The following is a 27,962-nucleotide window of genomic DNA, read 5'->3' as shown; positions in this document are numbered from 1 at the left end:
CTTAATCTAGACAGGTTCGCTTTGGCTCCTTGGGAGGCAAAGTGTGAGTAAATACATTTAATATAACAATAGTACAATAACAATAATTACATATGTAAAGTCTGCATTGTCCAATTCCCATAACACCCCAGAATGGAATGCCATTCATTTGACCTGGCAGAGATGAATCCTCTCTGGGAAAGTTAGGGGGTGAGAAGAGGAGAAAAGGCTGTCAGCAGAGCTTTGTGCTGGGGGTGTGCAGTGGCCCAGGATGGAGAAGGACTAGAAGAGGGTGTTCTCCACCTCCGGGGAGCAAAATGTGGTCACTCTGGTTCCTGCTGCAGAAGGCACCAAGTAGGGGAGAGCTAGACATAGTGGTAGTGGGGAAGCTCTGGTCCTTAGCCCTCCTCTGTCTAGGTAGCAGAGGGAAGGAATTCAGAGCTCCATTATGCCTCATTAATCCCAGTCTGAAATGTGCTGAGAAGAGGGGCTGCAGCCAAACTCTGTTTTCTCTAGAAGGCGGGAAGAGAAGAGGGAGGTATGTTGGCAGAGGGAAGCTGACACCCAAGCATCTAAAGACAGGAAGGAAGGTCCTGGGAAGAGGGAAGGCATACTGGAATAGGTAGAAAGGGGGTGCTGACTCACCTAGGTCACAAAGGTGTGGTGGGGTCACTCAGGGCTCGGGTGTGACTCTGGGAAACACAAGTTAAAGTTAAATTAGATGAAGTCCTTATTAGTGTAGGTGTCTCTTGTTCCTGCTTTTTACTAATGATTTTATTTTTTTTTTGGTTTTTCGAGGTAGGGTCTCACTCTGGCTCAGGCTGACCTGAAATTTACTATGTAGTCTCAGGGTGGCCTTGAACTCACAGTGATCCTCCTACCTCTGCCTCCCGAGTGCTGGGGTTAAAGGCGTGCGCCACCACGCCTGGCTAACTAATGATTTTTTTTTAAATTTGTTCTTTTGAAGTAGGATCTGGCTTTAGCTCATGGTGACCTGGAATTCACTCTGGTCTCAGGGTGCCCTTGAACTCACAGCAATCCTACCTCTGCTTCCCAAGTGCTGGGATCAAAGGTGTGCACCACCACACCAGCTTGATTTCTGTTTTGCTTTTTGGTTTTTCAAGGTAGGGTCTAATCCCAGCTGACCTAGAATTAACTATGTAGTCTCAGGGTGGCCTTGAACTCAGGCAATCTTCCTACCTCTGTCTCCCAAGTGCTGGGATTAAAGGCATGTACACTATTCCTGGCTTTTAAAATTTAATTTAATTTATTTGAGAGAGAATGGGCACACCAGGGCCTCTAACCATTGTAAATGAACTCCAGATGTGTGTGTTACCATGTGCATCTGGCTTATGTGGGTCCTGGGGAATTGAACCAGGGTCTTTTGGCTTTCCAGGCAAGTGCCTTACCCACTAAGCCATCTCTCCAGTCCTTGAATTTTTTTTTTTAAAGATGCTGTATTTAGTGCCCACCCTCCCCCGCCCGTCTTAATTTTTTTTTAAATTATTTTTTCAAGGTAGGGTCTCATTCCAGCCAGGATGACCTGTAGTCTCAGATTGGCCCTAAAGGATTAAAGGCATGTGCCACCACACCTGGCTTTACTAATGATCTTTAAAAAAGTATAATCATTTGAGGGCTGGAGGTGGTGCATGCATCTGGAATTCGTTTGCAGGTCTAGAGGCCCTGGTGTGCCCATTCCCTCTCTTATTTGCTTCTTTCTGTCTCTTTCTCAAATAAATAAATAAATATTTTTTAAAAATACTATAACTTGAGTGTATATGTTTGTGTGTGTGCACACCAGGGTCTCTTATAAATGCAAATGATGCAGCCGGGTGTGGTGGTGCACACCTTTAACCCCAGCATTTGGGAGGTAGAAGTAGGAGGATCACTGTGAGTTCAAGGCCACCCTAAGACTACAGAGTGAATTCCAGGTCAGCCTGGGCTAGAGTGTGACCCTACCTCGAAAAACAAAACAAACAAACAAAAAAAGATGCTTGTGCTAATTTTTGCATCAGGCTTTACATGGATTCTGGGGAATTGACCTTGGGCCAGCAGACTTTAAAAGTAAGCATCATTAACCACTGAGCCATCTCCCCAGGCTCTAATGATGATGATTATTTTTACTGCTGGCTTTAATGCCTCTTGGCTAGGCTTGGGGGAAAGGAAAAAGGTAGAATGGATAATTCAGTCTGTAGCATCAGCTGGGATGATCCTGGTTCCTCCTGCACCTTAATGGGTCAGATTATCAGAAAAGCCCACCCAAAGAGTCGCCGAAGCAATCACCTGTTCCCAACCTTACTGTAGGGGCTTACCTGCCGGGGTAGCCCTAAGATCCCTCCACTGGCCAGAGTGGGAGTGCTGCTCCCAGGGTGGGGGGGTTGCAGGCTGGGGCTGTTTCTTGGTCCTGGGGACACATCTCCAGAAGAGTCAAGTGTTTCTGGGGCTAGAGGGGAAGCTAGGATGAGAGCAGGGTATAGAACCCTTCCAGATTACCTTAAGCAATCAAGCTGCTCCATCAGGGAAGAGAGAGTTCCACAGCAACAGGGAGCTGTGTCACCATAGCAATTCAGTTGCAAGAGAACCCCCCTACCAAGAGGCAGGAAATTGTCAGCAGCATCATTTAGAACAACCAGGGAAGAAGCGACAGGAAACTATAAGAATTGCCATGGTGAGCCAGGAGGGTACAACAGGAAGCTGCGGCAGTTTCCATAGAAACTCAAGGAGAGCTAGAGAGAGAGAGGTACAGAGGAAGTGTTTCTTAGCAAAAGGCTGCTGTAAGCATCACCCTAGCAACCAGAGGGAAAGCTCTTTTAGCAGTGGGGAAGCTGTAAATAGTTGTCATGGCAACTGGGCTACTTGGCCAGAAAAGGAATTGCTCAGCAGTAGGCAGCCTGAACATCACCATGACCCAGCTGTTGGGAGCCACCCCTTGAGAGGTGCCTCACCCAGGGAAATGTGCTTGACGTCCAGATCCCAGGCCTCCTCCTCGACGCGAGCAGGCAGGGAGCAGGCTCCTGGCGAGAGGCCAGGAAGGGAGGGGCCAGTATGCTCAAAAGATGACACGGCCACTGAGGCCCGGGTGCGGGCGGCTGCAGAGAGTGGTGGGGTGCTGGTGTGGGAAAGCCCTCCTGGCTTCCTGCAACAATTCTTATAGAGGGTCTCCCAGACAGTTCCAGAGTTTGGGAAGAGTTGCCCACTCAGTACCCCTTTGACTTTCCACCATACCTCCCCATGGTGCTTGTATCATTAGTCAAGGCCTGACTTCTGGGAATACCACCCAGCACCCTGGCCCTCACCTCTTCCAGTGAGCAGGGCACTCAGTGTCCGCTCCCCAAGTGCTTTGATGTCCAGGAAGGGTTTATTCCCAATACCCATGGAGACCATCTGCTGTACTCGGAGTTCTAGGAAACAAAGACCCTGTTAGCTCCTCTTGGACTTCAGCCCTTGCACATCCTGGTTGATTATTTCTTTCCCTCCTTTCCAACTTTCACTCCTTCCTCTTGCATCTCATCGCTCTTCCTGCTGCCTATCAGGACACAGTTGGTGATGGTAGTCTTTGATTTCATTCTTAGGCTTCTTCTCTTGCATGTGTGGCATCCTAGCCATCTCATTTTTCTTCTAATGCTCAGCTTCCATTTGTCTTAGGCACTAAGGGCAAAACTCCCCATTTTAACATATCTTTGTAATTTACAAAGTGCTTCTATATATGTCACTTTATTTAACAGATGAAGATAGTACTTTTTCATTTTCCAAATGAATAGAATGAGATCCAGAGAATTAACACAACAGCAAAACCATGTGAAAACAAATCAAAGCCCAAACCAATCAGCAACAGAAAAAAAATTAGCTCAGGTTATAGAGCCTGTAATGGCACCATTTCTTTTTTTCTATTATTATTATTATTATTATTATTATTATTATTATTATTATTATTTGAGGTAGGGTCTCTTTTTAACCCAGGCTGACATGAAATCCTTTATGAAGTCTCAGGCTGACCTTGAACTCACAGTGATCGTCCTACTGCCTCCTCCCAAGTGCTGGGATCAAAGGGGTGCACTACCACACCTGGTCCATTTCTTAAATCTCCAATAACAACTTTTGTTTTTCCTGCAGCTTTGCAATTTGTTCTTGTTGCTTTGCAATTTTTCGAGCTTTCTCTTTCCTTATGACATATCTTAGACTAATTTCTGTCAAAGCAATCCCTCTTTTTTTTTTTATTTTAGTTTTTTTAGTTTAAGGAAGGAAAGAATTTACTTCCGCTTTACAATTTTTTTTTTTTTTTTTTTTTTTGAGGTTGGGTCTTGCTCTAGCCCAGGCTGACCTGAAATTCACTGTTGTCTCAGGGTGGCCTTGAACTCATGGCAATCCTCCCACCTCTGCCTACCGAGTGCTGGAATTAAAGGTGTGCACCACCATGCCCAGCTTCAGCAATCCCTCTTAAGCCAGTTTGAATCTTCTGTTAAAGTCTTCCTCCTGCACAGCTTTCCTAAGCAGTTTGTACGCTCTCCAGAAAATCCTTGATCATCACCCTGCTTCTCAGCACACCCTCCCCAGCTTTGCCTAGTACCTTTGTTGTGGGCAGCCTGTCTCCACAGCAGCTGGGCAATAGAACTTGTCCACTTGAGCTTGATCTCTGGTGAGGCTGCCTGCAGAGTGTATGCCTCTCGTGCACGCCGCCGCCGAAACCACAGCTCAAAGCAGAGTCCACTGTCACCGATATTTTCTGTCAGCCCCATGTCAGCAGTCTGGTGAAGACAGAGGGGTGTTCGCTGGGTGGCAACACATGGGCAGGTGCCATGCTTGCCTTGGTAGATGTTCAGTGAACACTGCTCAACATCTGTCTGGTGCCAGGTGTTCTGCATGTAGTCTTCATAGCAACCATGGTTTACAGAAGTGAAAACAAGGCTCAGAGACATGAAACAACTTGCCCAAGGCTTTGTCATAAGTTACTGGACAGTAAAGATTCCAACTCATGTTTCAGTTATTTCACATATGAGCCCTTGTCCCCTAAACTAGCCCTGAAGCTACTAGTGTAGTGGGACAGTTTAGAAAACTAGAGTCATTCTATTTGGTCTGATCCAGGGAATAAGCAAGGGGTCTGCTAGAGTTCTTTAATTCAGTCACATTAAAGTGTGTGTGTGTTGTCCTCTCTTTTCATATTCTAGGGACCACCTAAGCCCAAAAGTCATGTGAGGTCCTCTTTCATTCTGCCTTGAAATGCCTGTTAAGCCTCCTGTGTGAATATAAGGAAAACCCCATAGGGTCAACCAATGACAAAGACTTCTACAAGATAGATCTCCTGAGAGCACCTGTTCTAGATGATTTAGATTCTGAACCTGGGTTTGTTTGAACTTCCATACCCTTCTGAATTCTCAAAAAGAACATGATTCCCTGCTCCTCACTTTAGGCAACATACCTTAAAAGTCTGCTTGTAAACAAAGGTCTCAGACCCTCCCTCTGAGCCCTTGAGCTTGCTGAATAGGAGCAGGTGCTCAAAGAGAAACACATGGCGAAGGCACTTCTTCCGTCCACAGATGACAGTGAAAGGGTCTCGATGCAAGAGCTGTCCCTGTTCCTTCAGATCTATCTGGGGAAAGGAAAAGGAAATGGTATTGGCCTTTGGGGCCCTTAGTGTGCAGTTATGAGGACTAGAAAGAGATGCACAGGGCAAGGGGCCTAACACACTGGCCTTCAGGAAGAGTCAGAAAATCAGGAAAAGCCTTTGTCTAGACTCTGCCCTGCTCAGCATGCACAGCACATCTGCCTAGCAGCACAGCCATGTCTCTGAAGATAGGAAGGTACAGTGCACACTGTGTGCAGCATACCATGAAGTCCTTGCATACAGGGACCACCAGGAAGAGACCAACAAAGACCTGGGATAGCTCTATCTTAATGAAGTAAGATTCTGATATGATTTAGAATCACAGGACCAGGAAAAGATCAGGTAGAGGAAAATAAGGTATGTGTTGGGTGTCGAGGAGCAGAAGGTAGAGCAGACAAGGGAAGGGCAAAAATTATTAAATATTATGTACACGTATAAAAACTCAATATTTTGTTTTTTAAAATATACTTTAAAATATTTATTTATTGGAGAGAGAAAGAGGCAGATAGAAAAATTGGCACACCAGGGCCTCTAGCCACTGCAAACAAACTCCACACAGCCCCTTGTGCATCTGGCTTATGTGGGTGGTAGGGAAATAAACCTGAGTCCTTGGGTTTTGCAGGCAAGTGCCTTAACCACTAAGCCATCTCTCCAGCCCTTATTTTTTGAGCTTTCAAGGTAGGATCTCACTCTAGTCCAGGCTGATTGAAAACTCTGTAGTCCTAGGCTGGCCTCAAACTCACAGTGATCATTCCTACCTCTGCTTCCCAAGTGCTGGAATTAAAGGCATGTGCCACCATTCCTGGCTAGTAAGGTTTTTTTTTTTGTTTTTTGTTTTTTTAAAGAAATTAGGAAATCAAGAGGCCAGCACAAGGCACATACCTTAAGAACATGGGATTTGGGGAAGGAAGTAGCCTTGTTATTTATAGACAGGGAAGCAGAGAGCCAGGTAAGTTCAGCGATTCAGTGATTAGACCTTGAGTCTGGTTCTTTGGCCATTACCTTACACTGCTTCTGAGGCTACAAGGACTAGTGAGTGACAGGAGCCAGGACCTTACCTCACAGCCTCGCACAGCCTCCACAGCGAGTAGATCTCTGCCTCGGGTCTCTTGTTCCCTGAGCAACTGTACAGCAGCCCTGAGGGCCTGACGCTCAGAGGTCAGCTCAGGCCCAGCTTCCCGCAGGAGCTCCTCCAAGAGCCACCCATACCGAGCCAGCTGCTCCAGGGGCTGTTGCAGGGCCCGAGGAAGATAAGGGCCACCCTCCATGGAGCCCTAGGAAATTAGATCAGGATGAGGATCAGGGGTGGAGCCAGTGGAGACCATGATCTGGGAGAAAGGGAGATAATAGGCCAGGTCTAAGCTTTTGGGTTTAGAGACCAGATACTCTCAAGGGTAAGGCAAAAACCCTCCTTTTGGAAAGAAGGCAGGCAGGAGGTCTATAAGAGATGCAACCATCCTCTGTGTCCTGAAGAGAAAGAAGGGAACCTAGGTAATCACCTGTTGCTCTCTGGCTTTTACCTTTTGAACTCACTTTCATATCTTTTCCCATGAAATCCTTTGATCCTCAAAGCTCCCTGTGAGTTGGAAAATCAGTACTATCCTTGTTTACCATATGAATAGAGACAGTTTAGCACAAATTCCCTCATGTGGAGGACCCGCTCTCAGTCCTGTGCCAGGAGACTTGCCTGGGTCCCAGTTGGCAAGTTGGGAGATTATTGAGTAAATATCTAGGAAAGCTTTTGTTTTTCCCTGATTTTGAGAGGGTGAATTTTTAGGTCTTCTTCCCCCTCTTCTCTTCTCATAATGACTAGAAGTTTACCTTGGCCAGGGGGCTGAGTGCAGCTAGACCATTCTCCAGTTTGTGTCGGTGCTTCACAAACTGGGCGTAGAGGTTGAACTGGTCCCCCTGCATGGATAAGGAAAAGAGTATCCCTGGTAAGGCCCCTAAGCACAAACTTCTTCCCTACAACCCCCACTTGCAGCCAAGGAAAGCCAGGCCCACAGGGAGCACTCAGCTTGCCAGGAAGTGAAGGCTCCCTAAAGAGACAGTGAAGTCCATGCAGCACTTGAGGACAGGGACACAAAAGTCAAATAGAGGGTAAGGGAGTCCAGGGACCTTTTCAAGGGGAAATGGAGGGGGCTGTGGATACCAAAGGACAGGTGATTAGTGCCATAAAGAAGACTTGAAAAGTTCCAGAGGATCACTCACATGGCGAAGGAAGCAGGCCCCAATGCGCAGGGGGTGGGTGGTGCAGCCCTGAAGTTCCCGCAAAAAGTGTGTTCTGTGGAAGCTGCGAAGCCTCTCACGGGCACTCAGAGCTGCAGCCCAGGTGCCCCGAAGTTCAGGAGTTAGCTCAGGCCCAGGGGTTGGCACTGGCTCACTCAGAGTGGCCACGTACTCTTGTTCACAGGCAATCAGTTCAGACACCAGACGCTGCTGGGTACTGCAGGTGCAACCAGAGTAGAATTGTCACCCTGGCACAAAGGGAGCCACTACCCTCAATAGTGTCATCTTCTTCCCTGCTGGGCAGGTGGTTCTGCTGACTGGGACCAATTGGGCTGAGCTCTCACCTGATGCTTCGTTTGCGTTCCATTTGGGGGGTGCTTACTCCCCAGGGCCCATCTGGCCCCCCAGCTCGGCCTAGCAGCACGTGTTCCCGGGGTGAGCATGTCCTATCTACCACCTCAGTACTGGTGACTTCTAGGCCTCGGATCAGCACAGCCCTTGGGGGTCTTCCATCTGCTTCAGTAGCCAGCTCAGGACCCTCCTCCTCATAGTCCTCCCCACATGGGGACAGAGAACAATGGGATGAGACTGCCCATGGCCCAGGGATGTTGGGGAGAAGCAGGGAGTTGAGGCTGGGTGAGGGGCTGTGAGAGCCCCGCTGGGCCCCTGCATTGCTGGCACTGTCTGCTCGTCGCCGCCGGTGGCCATGAGGACTGGCCTCCTCTCCCAGCTGTTGCTGAATCCTTCTTTCCATCTCTTGGCAGCGGGCCCAGCAGTGGCCCCATTCTTGAATGGCTGCTGGGTTGCCCAGGTCCAGGGCCAGGGCTCGCATTTCCTGGAAGGTGCCAGCACTAGGCTCCGGGGCCCGTTGCAGGGATAGGGCTGCTAGCACAGCCTCCCGACCAGGCCCAGCTCCTGCTAGCCGAGCAGACCCCTCATCCACCCATTCATGTGCCTACAAAGCCAGATAAGTTGGAGATAGGAGAGAAAAAATGAGATTCTGTGCCACTCTCAAATGCACATGGCAACTGCTCTTATTGTCTTGCTGTTTCCAGTGCTTGGTACCCTCCCCTCTCTCAATGTCCCAGCATCACTGCCTAACCATGTGACTAGAAATGGTATGAAGACTGAGGAACTAGTGCTTTTAGAGTTTGAGGAACCAGCTTGGCACTAAATGCTTTTGTATAGTGTTTCATGCCCTCTTCATTAATAGCCCTGTGAAGTAATGCCTATGGTGATATATCTACCTCAGGCCTCAGATCATTCAGCAAGTCAGTGGCTAGGTTCAGAGCCAAAGGCAAGCAGCTGGAATCCCAAATCCCTGCTCTTAACGGCTACCTGATCAAGCTGTCTAGGCTGCAGAGAGGAAATGGGCACAGAAAGAGGATGCTCTGAACGAATGCACCTGCTGAAAGAAGCGCTGTAGCCGTAGAGTCCTATGAAGGCCACTCTCAACCTGCTCCAGCCTCTGTTCAAAGAGATCCAGAACCTTCTGGGATACAGTGTCCTCCTCCAGAGCCAAGGCTTCCCGGGCCTGGGCTAGGCGCTCCTGGAGAAGGGAGGCTGCATTCAGGCCTGATCCTCTCTCTCAATGAACCTCCCCGCATGCTTGCTGTTTTCTCACCTGCACCTCAGTACTGAAAGCCCGGAATCGCAGCTCTGTCTCCTGCAGGGCAGACAGGGAGTCCCCATGCACAGCAAAGCTGGCCAGCTGTTCCTCCCCTGGGCCCGAGAGCCACTGCAACACCTAAGATGGGTGTGACAACAGGGGCCATGAGGGATGCTGAAGTGACATGGGTGAGATCCACTTAAGCTCTACCATCCCAGTCCACCAAGCCTTTGCTAATCCATTTTGTCTCATTGGTACCAAGGGATTGGTAACAATGATTTGTAAGTTTCCACAAGGAACAAGTGAACTGGGTAAGAAGCCATTCATAAAGTGCCACCTGAAGATGGGCTGGCTGGAGATACTGAGGTTACTGTGCTGTGGCTAGGCCAGAACAGTGAAACAAAGACAGGATGAGGGTTACTTGCATAACAGAGCCAAGAGAAGTTCTACATTCACTGTGCCCTGGTGGGCAGAGGTTTCAGGCGCCATGCCTGCAGAGATGCCCAAGCATTGTGTGTTTGAATGTATATCCAGCTCTAGTTTCCCATTATAGGGCTGTAAGATATATCATGCTTGTTCTGAGCTCTCTGACAAAAAAGATGGTAATGCCAGGTGTGGTGGTACATGCCTTTAATCCCAGCACTTGGCAGAGATAGGAGGATCACCATGAATTCAAGGCCACCCTAAAACTACATAGGGAATTCCAGGTTGGCCTGGGTTACAGCAAGACCCTAACTTGAAAAAAAAAAAAAGTCTGAGAATGTTCCTGATAGCTAATGCCAACAGCAGCTACTTTTATAGAGTCCTTTGCTGAATTCATTTGGTCATCCTAACACTACCATGCTAAATGTTACTAACCCTGAAAGGATGGGCAACTCAGTAGTTTTGTAACTTGTCCAGCATCTTCCTCCTGGAAGCACTACAACTCATTGCTTTACACTTTAACCTCCAGATTTTTTTTTCTTTTTGTTTTTGTTTTTTGTTTTTTCAAGGTAGGGTCTCACTCTAGCCCAGGCTGACCTGGAATTCACTATGGAGTCTCATGGTGGCCTTGAACTCATGGCAATCCTCCTACCTCTGCCTCCCGAGTGCTGGGATTAAAGGCATGCGCCCCCACGCCTAGCTTTTGTTTTGATTTTAAAATTTTTTGTTTATTTTTATTTATTTGAAAGTGACAGAGAAAGAGGCAGAGGGGGGGGGGGAGAGAGAGAGAGAGGGAGAATGGGTATGTCAGGGCCTCCAGACACATGTGCCCCCTTGTGCATCTAGCTAACATGGGTCCTGGGAAATTGAGCCTTGAACCAGGGTCCTAGGCTTCATAGGAAATCGCTTAACCACTAAGCCATTTCTCCAGCCCTCGTTTTGATTTTTTGAGGTAGGATCTCATTCTAGCCCAGGCTGACATGGAATTCACTATATAGTGTCAGGGTGGCCTTGAACTCACAGTGATCCTCCTACTTCTGCCTCCTGAGTGCTGAGATTAAAGGTGTGTGCCACCATACTTGGCTTGAGTTTTTCTTTTTAATTAATTTACAAGTAGAGAGAGATAGAAGAGAGAGGGAGAGAGAGAATAAGCACACCAGGGCCTCTATCCACTACAAACAAACTCCAGATGCATGTGCCACTTTGTGCATCTGGCTTTACATGGTTACTAGGGAACTGAACCTGGGTTGTTAGGCTTTGCAGGCAAGTGCTGGGATTAAAGCCATGTGCCACCACGCCTGGCCCTCCAGATTCTTTTGTTTTGTTTGATTTTGTCTTTCAAGGTAGGGTTTCACTGTACGCCAGGCTAACCTGGAATTCACTGTGTAGTCTCAGGCTGGTTCAGAACACACAGCAATCTTCCTACATCGGCCTCCTGAGTGCTGGGATTAAAGGTGTGAGCCACCACGCCTGGCCAGATACTGTTTTTGTTTTTTTTTTTTAAATGTATTATTTATTTATTTGCAAGCAGACAGAGGGAGAGAGAAAAGACAGGGAGACAGAGATACACACAATGGACATGTCAGGGCCTCTAGCTGTTGCAAACTAACTCCAGAAGCATGTGCCACTTTGTACATCTGGCTTTACATGGGTAGGCCTTGCAGGTAAGCACCTTAACCATTAAACAATCTCTCCAGCCTCAGATTCTTCTTTTAACATAGGGTTTTACACCCTGCCCTGGCAGAACCTTCACACATTGATTTGGCATAGGATGGGGAAGGAAGCTGTCCCAAGCCATAATAGCTCTGATTCTTTGGATTCCTACCTGAAGTACAGCAGTCCTTTAATCATAAATTCCTCTCATGTTCTATGCCACCATGTCCGGCTTTGGTAATTATTTTACCTGTGACTATCTACTAGTCAAAGAAATTGTAAAAGTTAAAGAATCAAACTAGAGTTGGACATGATGGCTCATGCCTTTAATCCCAGCACTCTGGAGGCAGAGGTAGGTGGATTGCTGTGAGTTCAAGGCCATCCTGAGACGACATAGTGAATTCCAGGTCAGCCTGAGCTACAGCAGTAAGACCGTACCTCAAAAACAACAACAACAAAAAAGGAATAAAACTAGCTAGGCATGGTTATGCATGCACACATATAATTCCAGCACTCAGGAGACTAAGGCAGGAGGATCATAAATTCAAGGCCAGCCAGAGTTCAATCCATAGTGAGATTCTGTCTCAAAATAAAACAAAGCATACACAAGACCTACATAACAGGACGAATAGAATAATGACATCAAAATAGAAGAGAAACTACTTGGAAAGAAGAAGGGATTCAGTGGAGGGGGATTTAAGAGGAAAAAAAGGGGTGGTGGTGGGAGGGTATTGTGATTATACTAATACTAATATTGTTTATATTTATGGATGTTGTCAATAAGAAGTTAAAAACAAAAAAAAAAAATAGGGCTTTAAACGGGCAGGGGGGACAGCTATAAGCCAGCATGCAAACAACAGGCAAACGACCCTTTGGATATTGGAACTGTAGAGGGAGAATAAGGCCAAGGAGCCACCACAGCACAAGCTGTACATGCCTGCCCACAGTGGAAAGGCCAATAGGCAGTTAAGTGTTAGGAGGAGCTCTTTTTTATTTTATTTTACTTTATTTTATTATTTTATTTATTTGAGAGAGAAAGGCAGATAGAGTGAGAGAATGGGCACATCAGGGCCTCTAGCCACTGCCAATGAACTCCATATGCATGTGCCCCTTTGTGTATCTGGCTTACATGGGTAATGGGGAATTGAACTGAGGTCCTTAGGCTTTGCAAGCAAGTACCTTAACCACTAAGCAATCTCTCCAGCCTTCCCTTAGATACTGGAACAAAGGAAGTCAATATGTAACAAACCCAGGAAACAGAAAGTCTTGGCTCCCCTTAGCATTGCTCTTGAAATGACCCTTCCCTTGATGCCCACATGCAAGTCCATGCTTGGGACTAAGGAAGAACAAGCAGATTTCAAAACTCTTAGGGGCAGTAAATCCTTATGGGGCTCTTAAGTCCAGAAGAGAGGTATCAGGGTTCAGAAAACCCAGTCCTATCCCTGAATCTTCAATACAAAGAGGCTTATGGTTTCTCTCAAGGGGTTATAGTGCCCTCTTTCCAAGGTTGAAAGAGGTAGGGCCTTTACAGCCCCTATTTTGGTGAATAATACTGCATAAGGAGCAGAGGCAGCATATGAGGCAGTGTACCTAAAGAGTACTATCAATCCATATTGACTATCTGGTTTGGTGGAACATGCTTTTAATCCTAGCACTTGGGTGCAGAGGCAGAAGAATCAGGAGTTTAAAATCAGCTTTGTTATACCTAGAGAGTTCAAGGGCAGCATGGGCTACCTGAGACCATTTCTTGAAAAAGCAAAATAAAAACAAGAACATTTATTACTATGCTAAGGAGGCAAGCACTCCAGAGCCAATCAGCTCTTTCCAGAGTTCCCTAGGGACAACAAGCACCATGGATGATCTTTGATTGATTATAAGTAGAGGAGAGTTCTGGCTTTTTTTTTGATCTAGTGCTGAGATGCTCCTGTTCTCTTATTGAATCTCACTGTATTATTATTATTATTGTTTTTTCAAGGTAGGGTCTTGTTCTAGCCCAGGCTGACCTGAAATTCATTATCCTGTCTTAGGCTGGCCTTAAACTCATGTTCATCCTCTTACTTCTGCTTCCCAAGTTCTGGGATTAAAGGTGTGCACCACCATGCCTGGGAGAGAGAGAAAGAGAAAGAGGGAGGGAGGGAATGAGAGAGAGAGAAAGAATATGGACATACCAGGGCCTTTAGCCACTGCAAACAAACTCCAGATTCATGTGCCACTTTGTGCATCTGGCTCTATGTGGGTGCAGGGGAATTGAACTTAGGCTGTTAGGCTTTGCAGGCAAATGTCTTAAACAATGACCCATCTCTCCAGCCCAAATTTCATATTTTATGCCCACTTCAGAGACGGTGAGGAGAAAGGCTGGAAGAACACCATCCATGGTTAGCATTAAAGGAGATGTGGGTAGCAGAGGCCAGGCTCCCAGGCTGAATTAGGTCCCTTCTCACCTGGTGGAGCTGATGCAGGCGTTGCCGCTGTTCCTGTTGCTGCACATGAAGGTTGGAGAGGCGGACAAGCTGGTGAATGGCCTCATCTACCTCCTGGTAGAGAGTAGCTGGGCCTGGACCCTCCAACCTGGGGAAGGATAGGCTGGAATAAGTCTCTGTCCTTGTCAAGCCCTCCATGTGTACTGTTGGATCCCCAGCGATGCAAATAAAAGAGGTGGCATAGCACTGGGCATCAGGACATGGGTCAGACTCGGACTGCTGGGATTTAAATTAGCTTAGCCAAGATATTTAACATTTCTGATACTCCAAATCCTCATTTGTAATCATAACTAGCACACAAGGACATTATTAAGGTTATAAGTGTAAAAGATAGTATCTTGGAGGTAGGGTGATGTTTCTGTGGATAAAAACCTTGCTGTGTAAGCATAAGGACCTGAATTTAAATACAAAGAACTCACACAAAGCTGGATGTGGCAGCGTGCATTTATAATTCCAGCACATCTATGGTGAGATGGAAGCTCGGAGATCCCTGGAAGCTCACGGGCCAGCTAGCCTGGCATACACAGCAGTGAAAACCAGAGACCTGCTTCAAGCAAGGTGGAGGCAAGGACAACACTGGAGGCTGCCCTCTGACTTCCATATGCACACCATGGCATGCACATGCGCACACACTCAGAAGATAAAGCAAAACAAAACAAACAAACAAACAGAAACCCACAGTATCTTCCCAGATATGTGGATAGTAAGAATCACCAGTAGTCAGCTAAGGTTTGGCCAGCAGTCTGCTATCTCCCCCTCCCACTTCCACCTGCCTTTGTACACCCATCTCATACTTGCTGCTGTGGGTGGAGCGCAGCCTCATCAGGATGGCTCCTCCATCTCTTTGCAGTGCTGTCAGTCGAGGATCTGCCAGTACTTTCTGCAAGGGCTCAGGCATTCCCACTGTCTCCTTGGAAAATGAAGCAAGAGACAGCTGGGGTTCTAGTAGAAATTACACACCCAGTCATCCCTTTCCCACCCACCATGATCCCATCTCATTTCGTACCTCTCCCTCTGGCTCCACTGCTCCCTCTAGCTCCTCAATGGCCTGCCGTATGGAGCTCAGCACACCTTGACACAGGCTGCATAGCCTGGCCACCTCCTGAAACCCACAGATGAAGATGGAGTCTAGGGTCAGGTTTAAGATAAGGAGTTCAAGCCACGGAGTGAGAGTAGGACAGCCCTGGAGACATGTACGGATATAATGCTGGGCTCAGTTTTTGACTTTTTCTGCTTAATTGTGTATCATTGGGCAGGCCCAGAAACCTGGAAACTCATTTTCCTTGGCAGCAAAGTTGGAATAAGTAGCCCCCCCCCCCCCGCCCCAATGTAGGGTCTCCCTCTAGTCCTAGAACTCACTCTGTAGTGCCAGGCTGGCCTCAAACAGTGATCTTCCTATCTCTCTGCCTCCCAAGTGCTGGGGTTGAAGGCATGTACCACCATGCCCTGCTTATGCTGGAGATCTTTAGAGGTTACACAAACAGCTGAACTTGGTGGATACTGGTGTAGGGCACAGAAAGGGTACCATATCCAGAAATGAGGTAAAGACACTTTGTCCAAGGCCACATAGCACGAAAACCAACTTTTTTTTTTTTCAAGGTAGGATCTTGCTGTTGCCTGGGATGAACCAGAATTCACTATGTAGTTTCAGGGTGGCCTTGAATTTACTGCAATCCTCTTACCTGTGTGCTGGGATTAAAGGCATGCACCACAATGCCCAACTGAAAACCAACTTAAAACAAACATTATTATTATTATTTATTTGAGAGCGAGAGAGAGAATGGGCATGCCAGGGCCTCCAGCCGCTGCAAACCAACTCCAGACGCGTGTGCCCCTTGTGCATCTGGCTAACGTAGGTCCTGGGGAATCGAGCCTCGAACCGGGGTCCTTTGGCTTCACAGGCAAGTGCTTAACCACTAAGCCATCTCTCCAGCCCTGAAAACCAACTTTTTGACTCTCAGCACTTTCTAAAACCCATAACACCAACTCAAACACTTCTCTAATTGTTTAATGACAACTTAATCTCCGACCATAAAGCATAGATTACTTAATGTTCCATTAAAAATTAAACGTACTTCTCTAGTCTTCCCAATAGCCCATGACACAATAATTTTTAATACTTTTATTTATTTGAGGGAGAGAAAAAGGGGGGGAGGAAGAGAGAGAGACAGAGAGAGAGAGAGAGAGAGAGAGGGAGGGAGGGAGGGAGGGAGGGGGAGAGAGAGAGAGAGAGAAAATGAGAATGGATGTGCCAGGGCCTCTAGCCACTGTAAACGAACTCCAGATGCATGCGCCACCCTGTATATCTGGTTTACATGGGAACTAGAGAATCAAGCCAGGATCCTTTGGCTTCACAGGCAAGTACCTTAACTTCCAAGCCATCTCTCCAGCCCCACAATATATTTTTTAAAAATTAAAAAAAAATTTTATTAACAACTTCCATGATTATAAAAAATACCCCATGGTGATACCCTCCCTCCCCCCACTTACCCCTTTGAAACTCCACTCTCCATCACACCCTCTCCCCATCCCAATCAGTCTCTCTTTTACTTTTGATGTCTTGATCTTTTCCTCCTCTTATGCAGGTGGTGTCAGGCACTGTGAGGCCATGGATATCCAGGCCATCTCCCACAATATTTTTTAAAAATTATTTTTATTATTTATTTTCAAGCAGAAACAGAAAAAAAAAGACAGTGCACAACAGGGCCTCTAGCTGCTACAAACAAACTCCAGATGCATGCACCACTGTGGATACTGGGGAATTTAACTCAGATCATTAGGCTTTGTAAGCAGGTGTCTTAACTGCTGAGCCATCTCTACAGCCTCATAGCACAACGTTTTGTTTTATAGTCTGTTAGCCACAAATACTTTGATTTGAATGGAACTAGTTTTTCCCAACCTCATGCTTATGTGTAGGATCTGTCCTCTCCTAGATTATCCTCAGCTGGGTTGTTCTTAGCTCCTAGGTTCTTAGTTGGTAAAGGAGAAGCTTACCTGATGTATCTCTACCCAGTGACTGGGGGAGGAGTTCCTCTGATCTCTTAAGTTCCACTGCAGCTCCTCTGTCTTAGCTACTCTTTTCAGATCATTCTCTGATAGCAATTCAGCACCCTGTAGACATGGGAAAGAAATAAATTTCTGCATGGGCATCCAGGAATTCATAAACCAGCTTGGGACTCCAGCCAGCCTCTTTTCCCCCCTCCATTTCTGATGGGGGAACTATGTGGGAGAGAGAGGTTCAAACCTGAAATCCACGAAGATCAGGGGGAGGGTCATCATGAGTGAGAATAACCAGCCGCTGAATGATGGGAGGGTCTCCTGAGTCCTGCATATAAAGAAGAACAGCCCTAAACTGTGGGCAACTAGGTGGCCTGCAGTGGCCACTAGGGAAGAGTTAAGGTCTAGAGGAAAATACTTGTCTCAAGGAGTTGGTTACCTGAAGTTGACTCAAGATAGGAATGAGTGCTGGAGGCAATGGGGGTGCCTTGCGTAGGTCAAGCAGGACCGTCATCCCCAGAGACTGCAGATCAGGCCTGTGGGGGCAGGGAGAGCCAAAGAGGCAGCAGTGTGTCTGTGTGTTGGGGAGATAGCAGAAACAGCAAGGCAGAGCACAGGTCTGATTTAGTGTGAACCACCCTCATGAGTAGTATCTTATAAATCTGGGAAGCAATAAGCAAAGGGCTAAGTCTGGAATATGTGTCTGGGAATACCAATCTAGCAATCAAGAAAGCTACACTGAAGTGGCTATTGGGTCAGAGGTTTAAGGTTTGGAAAATTAAGATTTATGGGATAAAATGGTACAAACTGAATGCCAGCCTGTAGCATACATGGTACCCAACAGGTACACATGACCTAAGATGTAGTGTCATAGGCTTCAGAAAATCAGCAGTATTAATGTGAGTGTGTGTGCATGTTTGTATGAGTGTGGCACATATGTGGTCAAAGGACAACCTCAAGTATGTTCCTGCCTTCCACCTTGTTTGAGTCACAGGACAACCTTGGGCATGTCCTCACCATCCACCTTGTTTGAGGAAGGGTCTCTTGTTTACCACTCTATTTACCAGGCTAGCTGGCCCATTAGCATCTGGAGGATTCTCCTGTATCTGTCTCCCACCTCACTATAGGCATGCTGGGGTTCTAGATGTTCATTACAGCCTTCAGCTTTATGTACAGTCTAGGGATCCAAACTCAGGTCCTCACATTTGCATGACAATTGCTTCATCCACTGAGCCATGTCCTTTCCTTTGTATGAGCATGAGCCATGTACTTTATTTTGTGTGAGTGTATGAAAGCCAGAGGACAAGACAACCTCAGTTGTCATCTTCAAGGATGCTATCCACCTTTTTTTAAATTTTTGGTTTTTTGAGGTAGGGTCTCACTCTCTAGCCCAGGCTGATCTGGAATTCACTCTGCATTCTCAGGGTGGCCTTGAACTCACCGCAATTCTCCTACCTCTGCCTCCTGAGTGCTGGGATTAAAGGTGTGCGTCACCACGCCCAGCTTTCCACCTCTTTTTATTTTTTATTTATTTATTTTTTTTTATAAATATAAATTCTTTTTATTTATTTATTTATTTATTTGAGAGCGATAGACACAGAGAGAAAGACAGATAGAGGGAGAGAGACAGAATGGGTGCACCAGGGCTTCCAGCCTCTGCAAACGAACTCCAGACGCGTGCGCCCCCTTGTGCATCTGGCTAACGTGGGACCTGGGGAACCGAGCCTCGAACCGGGGTCCTTAGGCTTCACAGGCAAGCGCTTAACCGCTAAGCCATCTCTCCAGCCCAAATTCTTTTTTTTTTTAATTTTTATTTATTTATTTATTTGAGAGCGACAGACACAGAGAGAAAGACAGATAGAGGGAGAGAGAGAGAATGGGCGCACCAGGGCTTCCAGCCTCTGCAAACGAACTCCAGACGCATGCGCCCCCTTGTGCATCTGGCTAACGTGGGACCTGGGGAGCCGAGCCTCAAACCGGGGTCCTTAGGCTTCACAGGCAAGCGCTTAACCACTAAGCCATCTCTCCAGCCCCTTTCCACCTCTTTTTGAGACAGGGTCTCTCTCACTGGCCTGGAACCCACCACCTAGCCTAGACTGGCTGGCCAGTGAGCTCCAGGGATATGCCTTTCTCTGCCCCCCCCACTGAAATGATTTATGTACACCACCATGCCCCATAGTTACATGGGTACTGGGTATCAAACTCAGGTCTTCATGCCTGCAAGGCAAGCACTTTACTGACTGAGCTATCTCCCCAGCTGAGTAGTATTGGTTTTGAAGTTCAATGAAGATATCCTAGAAGTCAGGGATTGGGAAGGTCAAAGATCAATTAGCTTAAAAATCTGAAAATGAAACAAGTCCTAAAGGTCAGAAGGCTGGTGCTCTGGAAAGAAGGGCAGGTCCTCCCGACTCAGCAGGTTTGTAGCTCTTACCTGAGCAGTGAGTGCAGATACTGAAGAACACTTCTCAGCATATCTTGGGAAGGTGGGGACTTCTCAGGAGGACATGGTGGGGTAATGGTTAACAGAGCTCGCCCACTATGGTCCACCCCTCCTAAAGACACAAAAATGGCTAGTTTGTCCTGGCTGGGAGCAGTCCTTAACTACTTTCCTTCCACCCTGTCTTCCTTCCAAGCCCACTTCAATGGCATCTCTTTCCCCAGGGCCTTTCCCTTTATCCACTGATACCCACTGACCAGTCAGAATGAAGAATCCAGATGCCATCAGGTCCCAAGCCACATCTGGGTCATCAGAGACGGTGCCTGGAGGGGCCTCTTCTGGGATGTTGTCCCATTTTACTTCCTGCACAGTCTCGGGGGGCTGAGCCAGGGGGTGAGGCAGGAGTCCCTCTGCACCTGTAAGTCCTGCACAAACACAGGTAGAGCTATGGGTCTGAAGTAAGGATTAGTCTGGCTGTTCTGCTCCCAGAACAACCCTGGTCTTTCTCCAGTCCCTTTCCCTATTCTGGTCCTTGCCTTCTGCGCTCCAGTGTCATCTCACCTGCCATACACACCGGGATCAAGCCTTCTTGCTCATTGTCTCTGGCCCCTTCTTCTGGAGGCCCAGGCTCTTTTTCAACTGTTGGCTTAAACTCCTCTTTTGGCTCAGACTCGGGTTTTCCAGAAACTTCATTCTCCTCAGGAACCAGGCTGCATTCTGGGGGCTTGTGTTCATTTGGTGAAGACAGATTGACTGGAGCTTCTTGATGTCCGATCTCTTCCTTTTCCCCAGGGCTGACAGGGGCACTGTCTCCTCCTCTGCTTATGGCACCTTTCCCTGAAGCTCGTTTCTTTCTTCTGTTTCCTTTGCCTATTCTTCGAGGGACACCAGGTGGTCCTTCAGCCCCTTGGCCTGCTACTCCCCCAGCCTCCGCTGGCAGAAGGGGGCAAGGCTCAGAGACTTCCCCCAGAACCTGTGTTGGGGGCTCAGATCCCTCCAGGACTACCACCTCTGGGACTGCCTCAGCTCCTGGGGGAGAACTGGGGGAGGTTCCAGTGCTGCTTCCCTCACCAGGTGGTCGTGCCCCATCCTGGTCCCCAGGTGCCAGGCCCTTCTGGTGCATCCATGCCCGGTGTCTCCGGTGCCGTCCCTTCCCTCCTGCACTCTTGCGGGTGGGAACAGTGCGGGTCCTAGAGAGGCCCCAGGAGTCCTCAGTGTCTGTGGGGGTTCCCCTCATTGGCAGTGTAACCTCCAATAGCTCCACATATTCACCCTCTGGGCCTTCTGCAGGAGCATTGTGTCCATCCCCCGGACTCCGGGTGCCCAGCACCTCTTCAGAGAGTGGAGGGCTGGGAAGTCCTGGGGGTCCAGATGGTAGCTCTGGAGGCAGTGTGCTTGGTCTGTGCCCCACCATGAGGCCCTCTTTATGTACAAATCGAGGGCAGATAAGCTCAGCCCAGGGCAGCCGCTGAATTCCAGAGGGTGCAGACAGTAGGCAGGTGCTGAGGCGACTTGTTGGCCGGTCCTTGTTAATGCCTTGTAGCCACTCAGGTGTGAACAAGTAGGCACAGACTTCATTGGGCACTGGCAGCTCCTGTACCCGCCCACCTCCTGGGGCCAAACATTTAAGAGCCAGGCGGGGTGCTTGAGCTGCTGAGGGCACTACCTGCAGGTAGAAGTCTCCAGGGCGAAGCTGCTGCCAGGGTAGGGCTGCTAGCTGCACTACCACCTGCTCATGCAAGCAGAGTGGCCATCCCTCATGGAAGAAGAGGAATCCACTGTACTGGGCCTGGGGAGAGAGGTGGGAGGCTGCACTCAGGCCTCTGCTGAAGAAATGAGCAGGAGAGGGCAATGAGGATGGGTCCACTTCTAGGCAGGCCTGTCCTTAGGTCTGATGGGTTATAACCCCAGGGAGTGGGGAAGGAGATTGGGAGGTATTTACATGGCAAAGGAACTGAAAATGGTTAGCCCATAGGTGATAGGAAGATTCTCTAGAAAGCTACTTGTGGGAGTGGAGGGAGGTTAGAACCCAATAACTACAAAGATCTGGTCAGCAGATGCCACTGCCTGAGGAATCAACCACTGTTAGTCTTTGTATGTACGGAAGTGAAGGATCTTTGCTGAATTATTTCAATGGGAGCTAGTGTCTGGAGAAACTTATATGACAAAGTAATGTCTGGAAGTGGTTCTGAAAAGTCAAGGTCTTTTAGGGGGAGTCAAGGTTTGCTAAGGGTTAATATTTGGGAAGATGAATGTGCACTCACAGTCTGTGGAAGCCTATAAATGTAGTTTAAATGCCTCTGTAGTGATCAGTATTGGGAGGGCTGCGTCTCTAGCTGGGAGAAAATAAGCCTGACTAATTTTAGGTGAGACAAAACAGGGATGCACAACCACTCACACAGGCTTCCTGCTGGACCTTGGCAAGCAGGTGCTTGGCTGGTACCAGGAAGTCCAACGTATACCTCAGTGCGTCCTCCCGGTAAGTCCTCTCCACCACTTGGAACACCTGGCCCAATAAGGTGGGAGCTGTGGCTTCAAAGGGTGGATATAAGGCAGCGAGTGTACTTTGTACACAGTCCTCCACTGGCTCAGGCTCCTGTAGGAGAGACAATACCCCTAAAGATCACATACAATACCCCTAAAAATTACATAAGCATGGCTCCTTTGGGACTGTGCTGGTTTGTAGGCAACTGTGTTCCCTATTATGGGTGCACAGTGGTCACTTAGGAAATGTTGGTTGAATGAGCAAAGAAATAAGTGGGACTGGCTCGGTCAGAACACAGAAGCCTAACAGGGCTTCACATTCAAGCTCTGAGACTTGGCTATGGAGACTCAGGGAGAATTTGATGTAAATACTCTATCAGGGTTGTACCTGGTGCTTCGGAAATGGAATAATTGCATAGGAGAAAAGAGACCCTGGGCTGTCACATCCAACTTGATGATCAAGAATTCTGGAGGGTGGGATGGAGTATGAGGCTTCCACATAGACATCCAGCAAATCGTTCCTCCCAGAGCTCTCCATCTTAGTGGAGGTGAGATGACCCACAAACAACTATATCCTAGAGATCGTTAATGGGTGGGAAGAGGTCAGGAAGACTATGGCTGTTTCAGGTCTTTATGTCACCCTGTATAAATTAGCTTCTCATTGCTGGGATGGTTTATTTCACCTAAGAGTTCTAAGTTCCAGTCCATCATGTGGGTGGGGGTGGGGAGTTATCATAGCAGGAACTTGAAGCAGAGCCTTTAGCTCACTGAAGAAGCAGACAGCAATGAATGCTGACCCTGACCAGCTCTCTCCTTTTTAGTAGTACAGGACTCCAGCCAATGAAATGGTACCTCTCACAGTTAAGATGAATCTTCCCATCTCAATTAACCTAATCAAGATAATCCCTCAAAAGCAAGCCCAGAGGCTAATCTAGATAATCCTTCACTGGTGATTCTAGGTCCTGTCAAATTGACAATATAAATAATAAGTCTATCCCTTGTCAACTTGACACCCAAGCATATCATGTATAAGTCATAACCTTCTACTCTTTGTCTTCATACCTTCCTGGCCATCTCATAATACAAAATGCATTCATCTTAACTTCAAAAGTTTTCATAGTCTCACAGTTCCAACACAATTTAAAAGTATAAGTGGCTGGGCATGGTGGTGCATGTCTTTAATCCCAGCACTCAAGAGGCAGAGAGAGGTAGGAGGATCGTCTTTAAATTTGAGGCCACCCTGAGACTACATAGTGAATTCCAAGTCAGCCTAGAGGCTAGAGTGAGACCCTAACTGGAAAAAACAAACAAATAAACAAAAAAGTGTAAGTGTAGAGTCTCTTCTGAAACTTATGTAAACTTTAAAAAAATATTTTTGCCGGGTGCGGTGGCGCACGCCTTTAATCCCAGCACTCAGGAGGCAGAGGTAAGAGGATCGCAGTGAGTTCAAGGCCACCCTGAGACTACATAGTGAATTCCAGGTCAGCCTGGGCCAGAGTGATACCCTAACCTCAAAAAATTTTTTTAAATTTATTATGAGAGACAGAATGGATGAGCCAGGACCTCTAACTACTGCAAATGAACCCCAGACACATGCATCACTTTGTGCATCTGGCTTATGTAGGTTCTGGGGAATCAAACCTGGGTCCTTAGGTTTTGCAGGCAAGAGCCTTAACCACTAAGCTATCTCTTCAGCCCTTAGGCAAACTCTTCTCTTAACTGTGAGCTCCTATGATATGAAAAGATTTTTCATACTTGCTTGCAACATGCATCAGCACAAAATAAGTATTCCTAATCCAAAAGGGATGGGGCATGACAAAGAATGATGATTAGAACAAAACAAAAGCAACCCAGCAGGGTGAACTCCAAATCTTGCAGCTTTATGCCTGGCATCTGGAATTCATGATGGGATCATCTGTGCTCCAAAAGCGCTTGTGTAGCTCTCCCCCTCCAGTTATGTCTCTCTTGGGGCAGTTCCACTCCAGAGCTGCAGCCTCCTTGGCAGACATCCTAGGGTTCTGGCATTTCCAATATCCACTGCAACTTATGGCTTACCTTCACAGCTTCATGCAGTGGCTTCTCAGGGCCTTCTTTTTAAGGATTCTGACCTTACCACACATTGCCTGGCCTCAGAGGCTCTTGGAACTATGGTGCAATACTCTATGGACCCCTCAATCTTACTTTTTCCATGCCTCTAAAACCTTTAACATGTAGATCATGCTGCCAAGACCTGCTGACAGCTTGAAATGAAGCCTGGTTCCCTTGTATCACAGTAGAGTCATCCTTCCAGTCTGACCTTGTAGAAACATTTCCTTAGGTGATTATGTCTAAGCAGGGAACTCCCTCTGTTTAGTTAGGCTGACTGGCTTTCTTTCTTTTTTTATTTTTTCAAGGTAGGGTCTTGCCCAGGCCGACCTGGAATTCACTATGTAGTCTCAGGCTGGCCTCAAACTCAGAGATCCTCCTACCTCAGCCTCCCTAAAGCTGTGATTAAAGGTGTGCACCTTTGAGTGAATTTGGAATTTCACTAGATAGAGGTTCTGATGGGTTGAGTATTACACTCAAGATATCCTTTGTGTGTGTGTGTAGTTTTCCCAGGTAGGGTCTTGCTGTAGCCAAGGCTGACCTGGAATTCACTATGTAGTCTCATGGCCTCAAACTCACTGGGATCCTCCTACCTCTGCCTCTGATTAAAGGCACGTGCCATCAAGCCTGGCTAGGACATCCTTTTTATTGTCCTAGTCAAGTGCAGGAGGTTTTCAATGACATTGATCTCTAACAATTATAACTGCTTTCTCAACACCAGCCTGAATGCTGTACAGTCTTGAGATTTTCTCTGACAAAAAACAAAACAAGCAAAAAAAAAAAAACCAACAAAAACAACTGTCCACTATGTTGTGAGGTCAGCATCATTCAAGTACTTAAGATGGGCAGAATGCAACCAGTGTCTGTAACAGCATAGAACATTAACTCCTAGCCAGGTCCTGATAAGAGTCCTTCTTTCTCCTTGGAAGTTTTATGAGCCAGGCCTCCACTGTTCACATGTCTCTCAGCATCCTTGTCTTGCAAACTCCCACCAGAATGGCACTTTAAATTCTGCTTGTAGGGCTGGAGAGGTGGCTTAGCAGTTAAGACATTTGCCTAAAAAGCCAAATGATCCCGGTTCAATTCTCCAGGACCCACGTAAGCCAGATGCACAAGGGGGTGCATGTGTCTGGAATTCGTTTGCAGTGGTTGGAGGCCCTAGTGTACCCATTCTCTCTCTCTCTCTCTCTCTCTCTCTCTCTCTCTCTCTCTCTCTCCCCCTCTCCCCTCCTCCCTCTGGCTTTCTCTCAAATAAATAAATAAATAAAATATGTTTAAAAAACAAATTCTGCTTATATCATTCAAGGGCTTTTCTAGCCCAAAGTGCCAAACTTCCGGATTCCTCCTGAAAACCAGTTTATGCCTGGCATCTGGAACTCATGATGGGATCATCTGTGCTCCAAAAGTGCCTATGAAGTGTATGGTCAGGTTTATCACAGCAACTTACCTACTCTTGGTACCAATTTTCTGTATTAGTCACCTTCTCATTGTTGGGACAAAATACTTGACAAAATCAGTTTAACGGAGGAAAAGTTTATTTCAGCTTACAGTTCCAGTTTCAGTCCATCATGGTGAAGACATGGCAGCAGGAGCTTGGAGCAGGGCTGCTCACATTCAGACAGCAGTGAGAAAGCAATGAATGCTCATGCTCAGAGGGCCTTCTTTGAAAAAAACTTATTTTGCAAGAAAGCACCTTTAACTGCTGAGCCATTTCAACAGTACCAACACTCTCTCCTTTTAAACACAGTCCAGGAATCCACCCCATGATATGTTGCCACTCACAGTTAAAGTGGGTCTTCCCCCTAGTTAAACTAATGTAGATAATCCCTCACAGGCGATTCTCGGTCCTATCAAGTTGATAATGGATATAAACCACTGCACACCCCTTTCTTCCAGTATGTCTTCCATTCCCAGTCTGTAGGATTGGGTTACAAAGAACTGGGGGGGGGGGGAAGCATGTGGGGACAGAACGTCATGACAGTATGTATTCCCGCTGAAATATTTTCAGCCGGGCGTGGTGGCGCACGCCTTTAAATCCCAGCATTTGGGAGGCAGAGGTAGGAGGATAGCTGAGTTCGAGGCCACCCCGAGAACACAGAGCGAATTCCAGGTCAGCCCGGGCTAGAGTGAGACCCTTCCTCGAAAAACATAATTCTCTCTCAGAGCCACCATCTTAAGACTCAGTCCTGTTCCATCCCAACCCACCTCCCTAAGCAAGTCCATGGGACAGCGTTCTTCATCGCACACCCTGAATAACAGCTTGGCCTTGGGCTCTCTCTTTGTAAGCCTACTTCTTTTTTAAAAATGGACTTTGAAATTCCTTTCTTCAGCTTTCCTTGTTGCAAATGGGGGGCGGGGTACTCGGCATAACATGTACCTAGCTCTCCTCGCTGCCCCGTCCTGCTTCTGCGGCAAGACAAAATAACGTACTTGTAAGACCGTCCGGCCGGAGTTGCTAGCTTATCTCGGCTGCCGGGTTTAGAGCGGCCACCCAGGACTTGAGCATTCAGGGCGTCAGCACCCAGTGCCGGCCCCAAGGTGGGCGAACAGACAGACCCTCAGTGTTCCGCGTGCGTGGGCGGGGAGGGGGCGGCGACCCGCCAGGGTCTCTGCTCGCAGACGGGGAGGGGGAGCTCCGGCGAGCGCTGCGAGGCAGCTGCAACCCATTAGGGGCGGTGAGCTCATGGCTGAGCGAGAGTCTGGGCCACAGGAAACGGCAGCGGCAAGAGAGGAGGAGGGGTCTGGAGCGGGCGGCGGCGGGCAGAAACCCCAGACACCGAGACTCCAACGGGCTGGGACCCGAGACTGAGTCAGCTCTCCCTGGCCTAGTTCCTCCTCGCTGCAGCATTCCCGCCGCTCGCAGCGGAGCCCCGGGGGCGCAGCCCCGGTAGAGAGCGCCCCTCCGGTGGGCCTCTTCCCGCCTCCCCGCTCCCCTAGGCAGCGAGCTCCCCTCCCGCGGCAGCGCTCCTGCAGCGGGCCCTCTGCCTGGCAGCGTCAACCCCGGCGCCCGATCGCCAGGACTTCTGCCCTGAAAGTTCCCGGTTAGAGTTCGCTCCTGCAGATGGGAGCTTCTAGTGGCCGGAGCTGCGGCTCCCGGGGGCTCCCTCGGCCTCCCGTGGGGTGTTCTGTCCCTGATCCCCAAGACAGCGTCTCAGTTTCTTGGAATAAGTCGTGGGGGACCCTCCCCAAACTCTGGTCGTACTCCGGCCGCATCCCACCCTGTGGTACTACGAGGCAACACCCACCACTCGCACGCAGCCCCCTTTCCGCGCGTGCATTTTCCTCTTTGGACATGCCGTTTGGCCTTGGCCCAGCCACAGCTGTGCCTGGTCCCCCAGGGCCGGATGGGTGGACCCGCCTCACGGGGTCGGGAACGGGGATGGAAAATGGTGGTTCCAGGCCACTCAATTCTCATGACCCGAGGCAGTGCCCCTTACAGGGCTGCCACCAGCCCAACTTGCAAGGGTCCCCGCGGGTAAGGAAATGGGACGGAGAGTGGAAGGGGAGGAAGACCAGCAAAGGGAGACAGGTCGGGACACAGCAAGGCGGGGGTGGGGTTTGTGGATTTGGGAAAAGGCTGAAGGAGGATGGGGAGGAAGGAAGAAAGGGTTAGGGCAATTCCTAGTGGGGACAGAGCACGGCAGTGGGCGGACAGGTCGAAGAAAAGAAAGGATAGGATAGCAGGGAGGCTTGTCTGTAGGGCGCTAACAGGCGCTGGCCGGCTCGGGAGGCACCCGGCTGGGGACCGGGGGTCTGGAGTCCGCTGCGCGAAGGCCGAGGGGACACAGGAGGTGCGGGACTCACCATGGCTCCGCGCCGGCCGCGTAGCACGCTCGGGCGGGCGGGGCCCGGCCAGCCGCCGCCTCCCTCTCGTCGCCGGAGTCTGGCCGGGGACAGCTCCGGCCGCGGAGGCGGCTCGGCCCGCTAGGGCTCCCAGGCCGCGGGGCCCCGCCAGGGAGGGCCGAGACGGCCGCCCCTCTCCGC

At 48.5% G+C, this 27,962-nt stretch overlaps 1 protein-coding gene across 4 annotated transcripts; it reads right to left on the bottom strand.

Moving 5' to 3' along the window:
* Positions 1-42: 42 nt before the first annotated feature.
* Positions 43-27,872, bottom strand: Arhgef40 (Rho guanine nucleotide exchange factor 40). Of its 4 annotated transcripts, none has more exons than XM_045156444.1 (24): positions 27,783-27,872; positions 21,808-22,005; positions 19,971-21,198; positions 19,667-19,834; positions 19,404-19,524; positions 17,412-17,508; positions 17,220-17,300; positions 16,970-17,086; positions 14,982-15,077; positions 14,770-14,885; positions 13,937-14,063; positions 9,435-9,557; positions 9,216-9,359; positions 8,155-8,765; positions 7,793-8,027; positions 7,403-7,489; positions 6,640-6,855; positions 5,396-5,566; positions 4,547-4,724; positions 3,276-3,380; positions 2,925-3,068; positions 2,292-2,422; positions 625-671; positions 43-491 (listed from the first exon to the last, which is right to left on the bottom strand). In XM_045156444.1, the coding sequence occupies exons 1-23, from the start codon at positions 27,783-27,785 to the stop codon at positions 630-632; spliced, it is 4,539 nt and encodes a 1,512-aa protein (XP_045012379.1). In that variant the 5' UTR covers positions 27,786-27,872; the 3' UTR covers positions 43-491; positions 625-629. The 4 variants fall into 4 exon arrangements, 2 of the variants coding, with proteins under 2 accessions (XP_045012379.1, XP_045012380.1); XR_006638530.1 differs by having other exon boundaries at positions 2,925-3,115; XM_045156445.1 differs by lacking the exon at positions 2,925-3,068.
* Between the last annotated feature and the right edge of the window lie 90 nt (positions 27,873-27,962).

This window comes from Jaculus jaculus, chromosome 8 (genome assembly GCF_020740685.1).
Source record: "Jaculus jaculus isolate mJacJac1 chromosome 8, mJacJac1.mat.Y.cur, whole genome shotgun sequence".
Classification (NCBI taxonomy): domain Eukaryota; kingdom Metazoa; phylum Chordata; class Mammalia; order Rodentia; family Dipodidae; genus Jaculus; species Jaculus jaculus.
Note: the sequence above shows the minus strand (reverse complement) of the source record. Positions and strands in the feature narration are given on the sequence as shown.

Coding starts and splice junctions, on each gene's coding strand:
- Arhgef40 (XM_045156444.1), bottom strand. Junction 19,835..19,970: donor GATCCCGGTGTGTATGGCAG/GTGAGATGACAC, acceptor GTGTTTGTGCAG/GACTTACAGGTGCAGAGGGA. Junction 672..2,291: donor TCTTAGGGCTACCCCGGCAG/GTAAGCCCCTAC, acceptor TGTGTTTCCCAG/AGTCACACCCGAGCCCTGAG.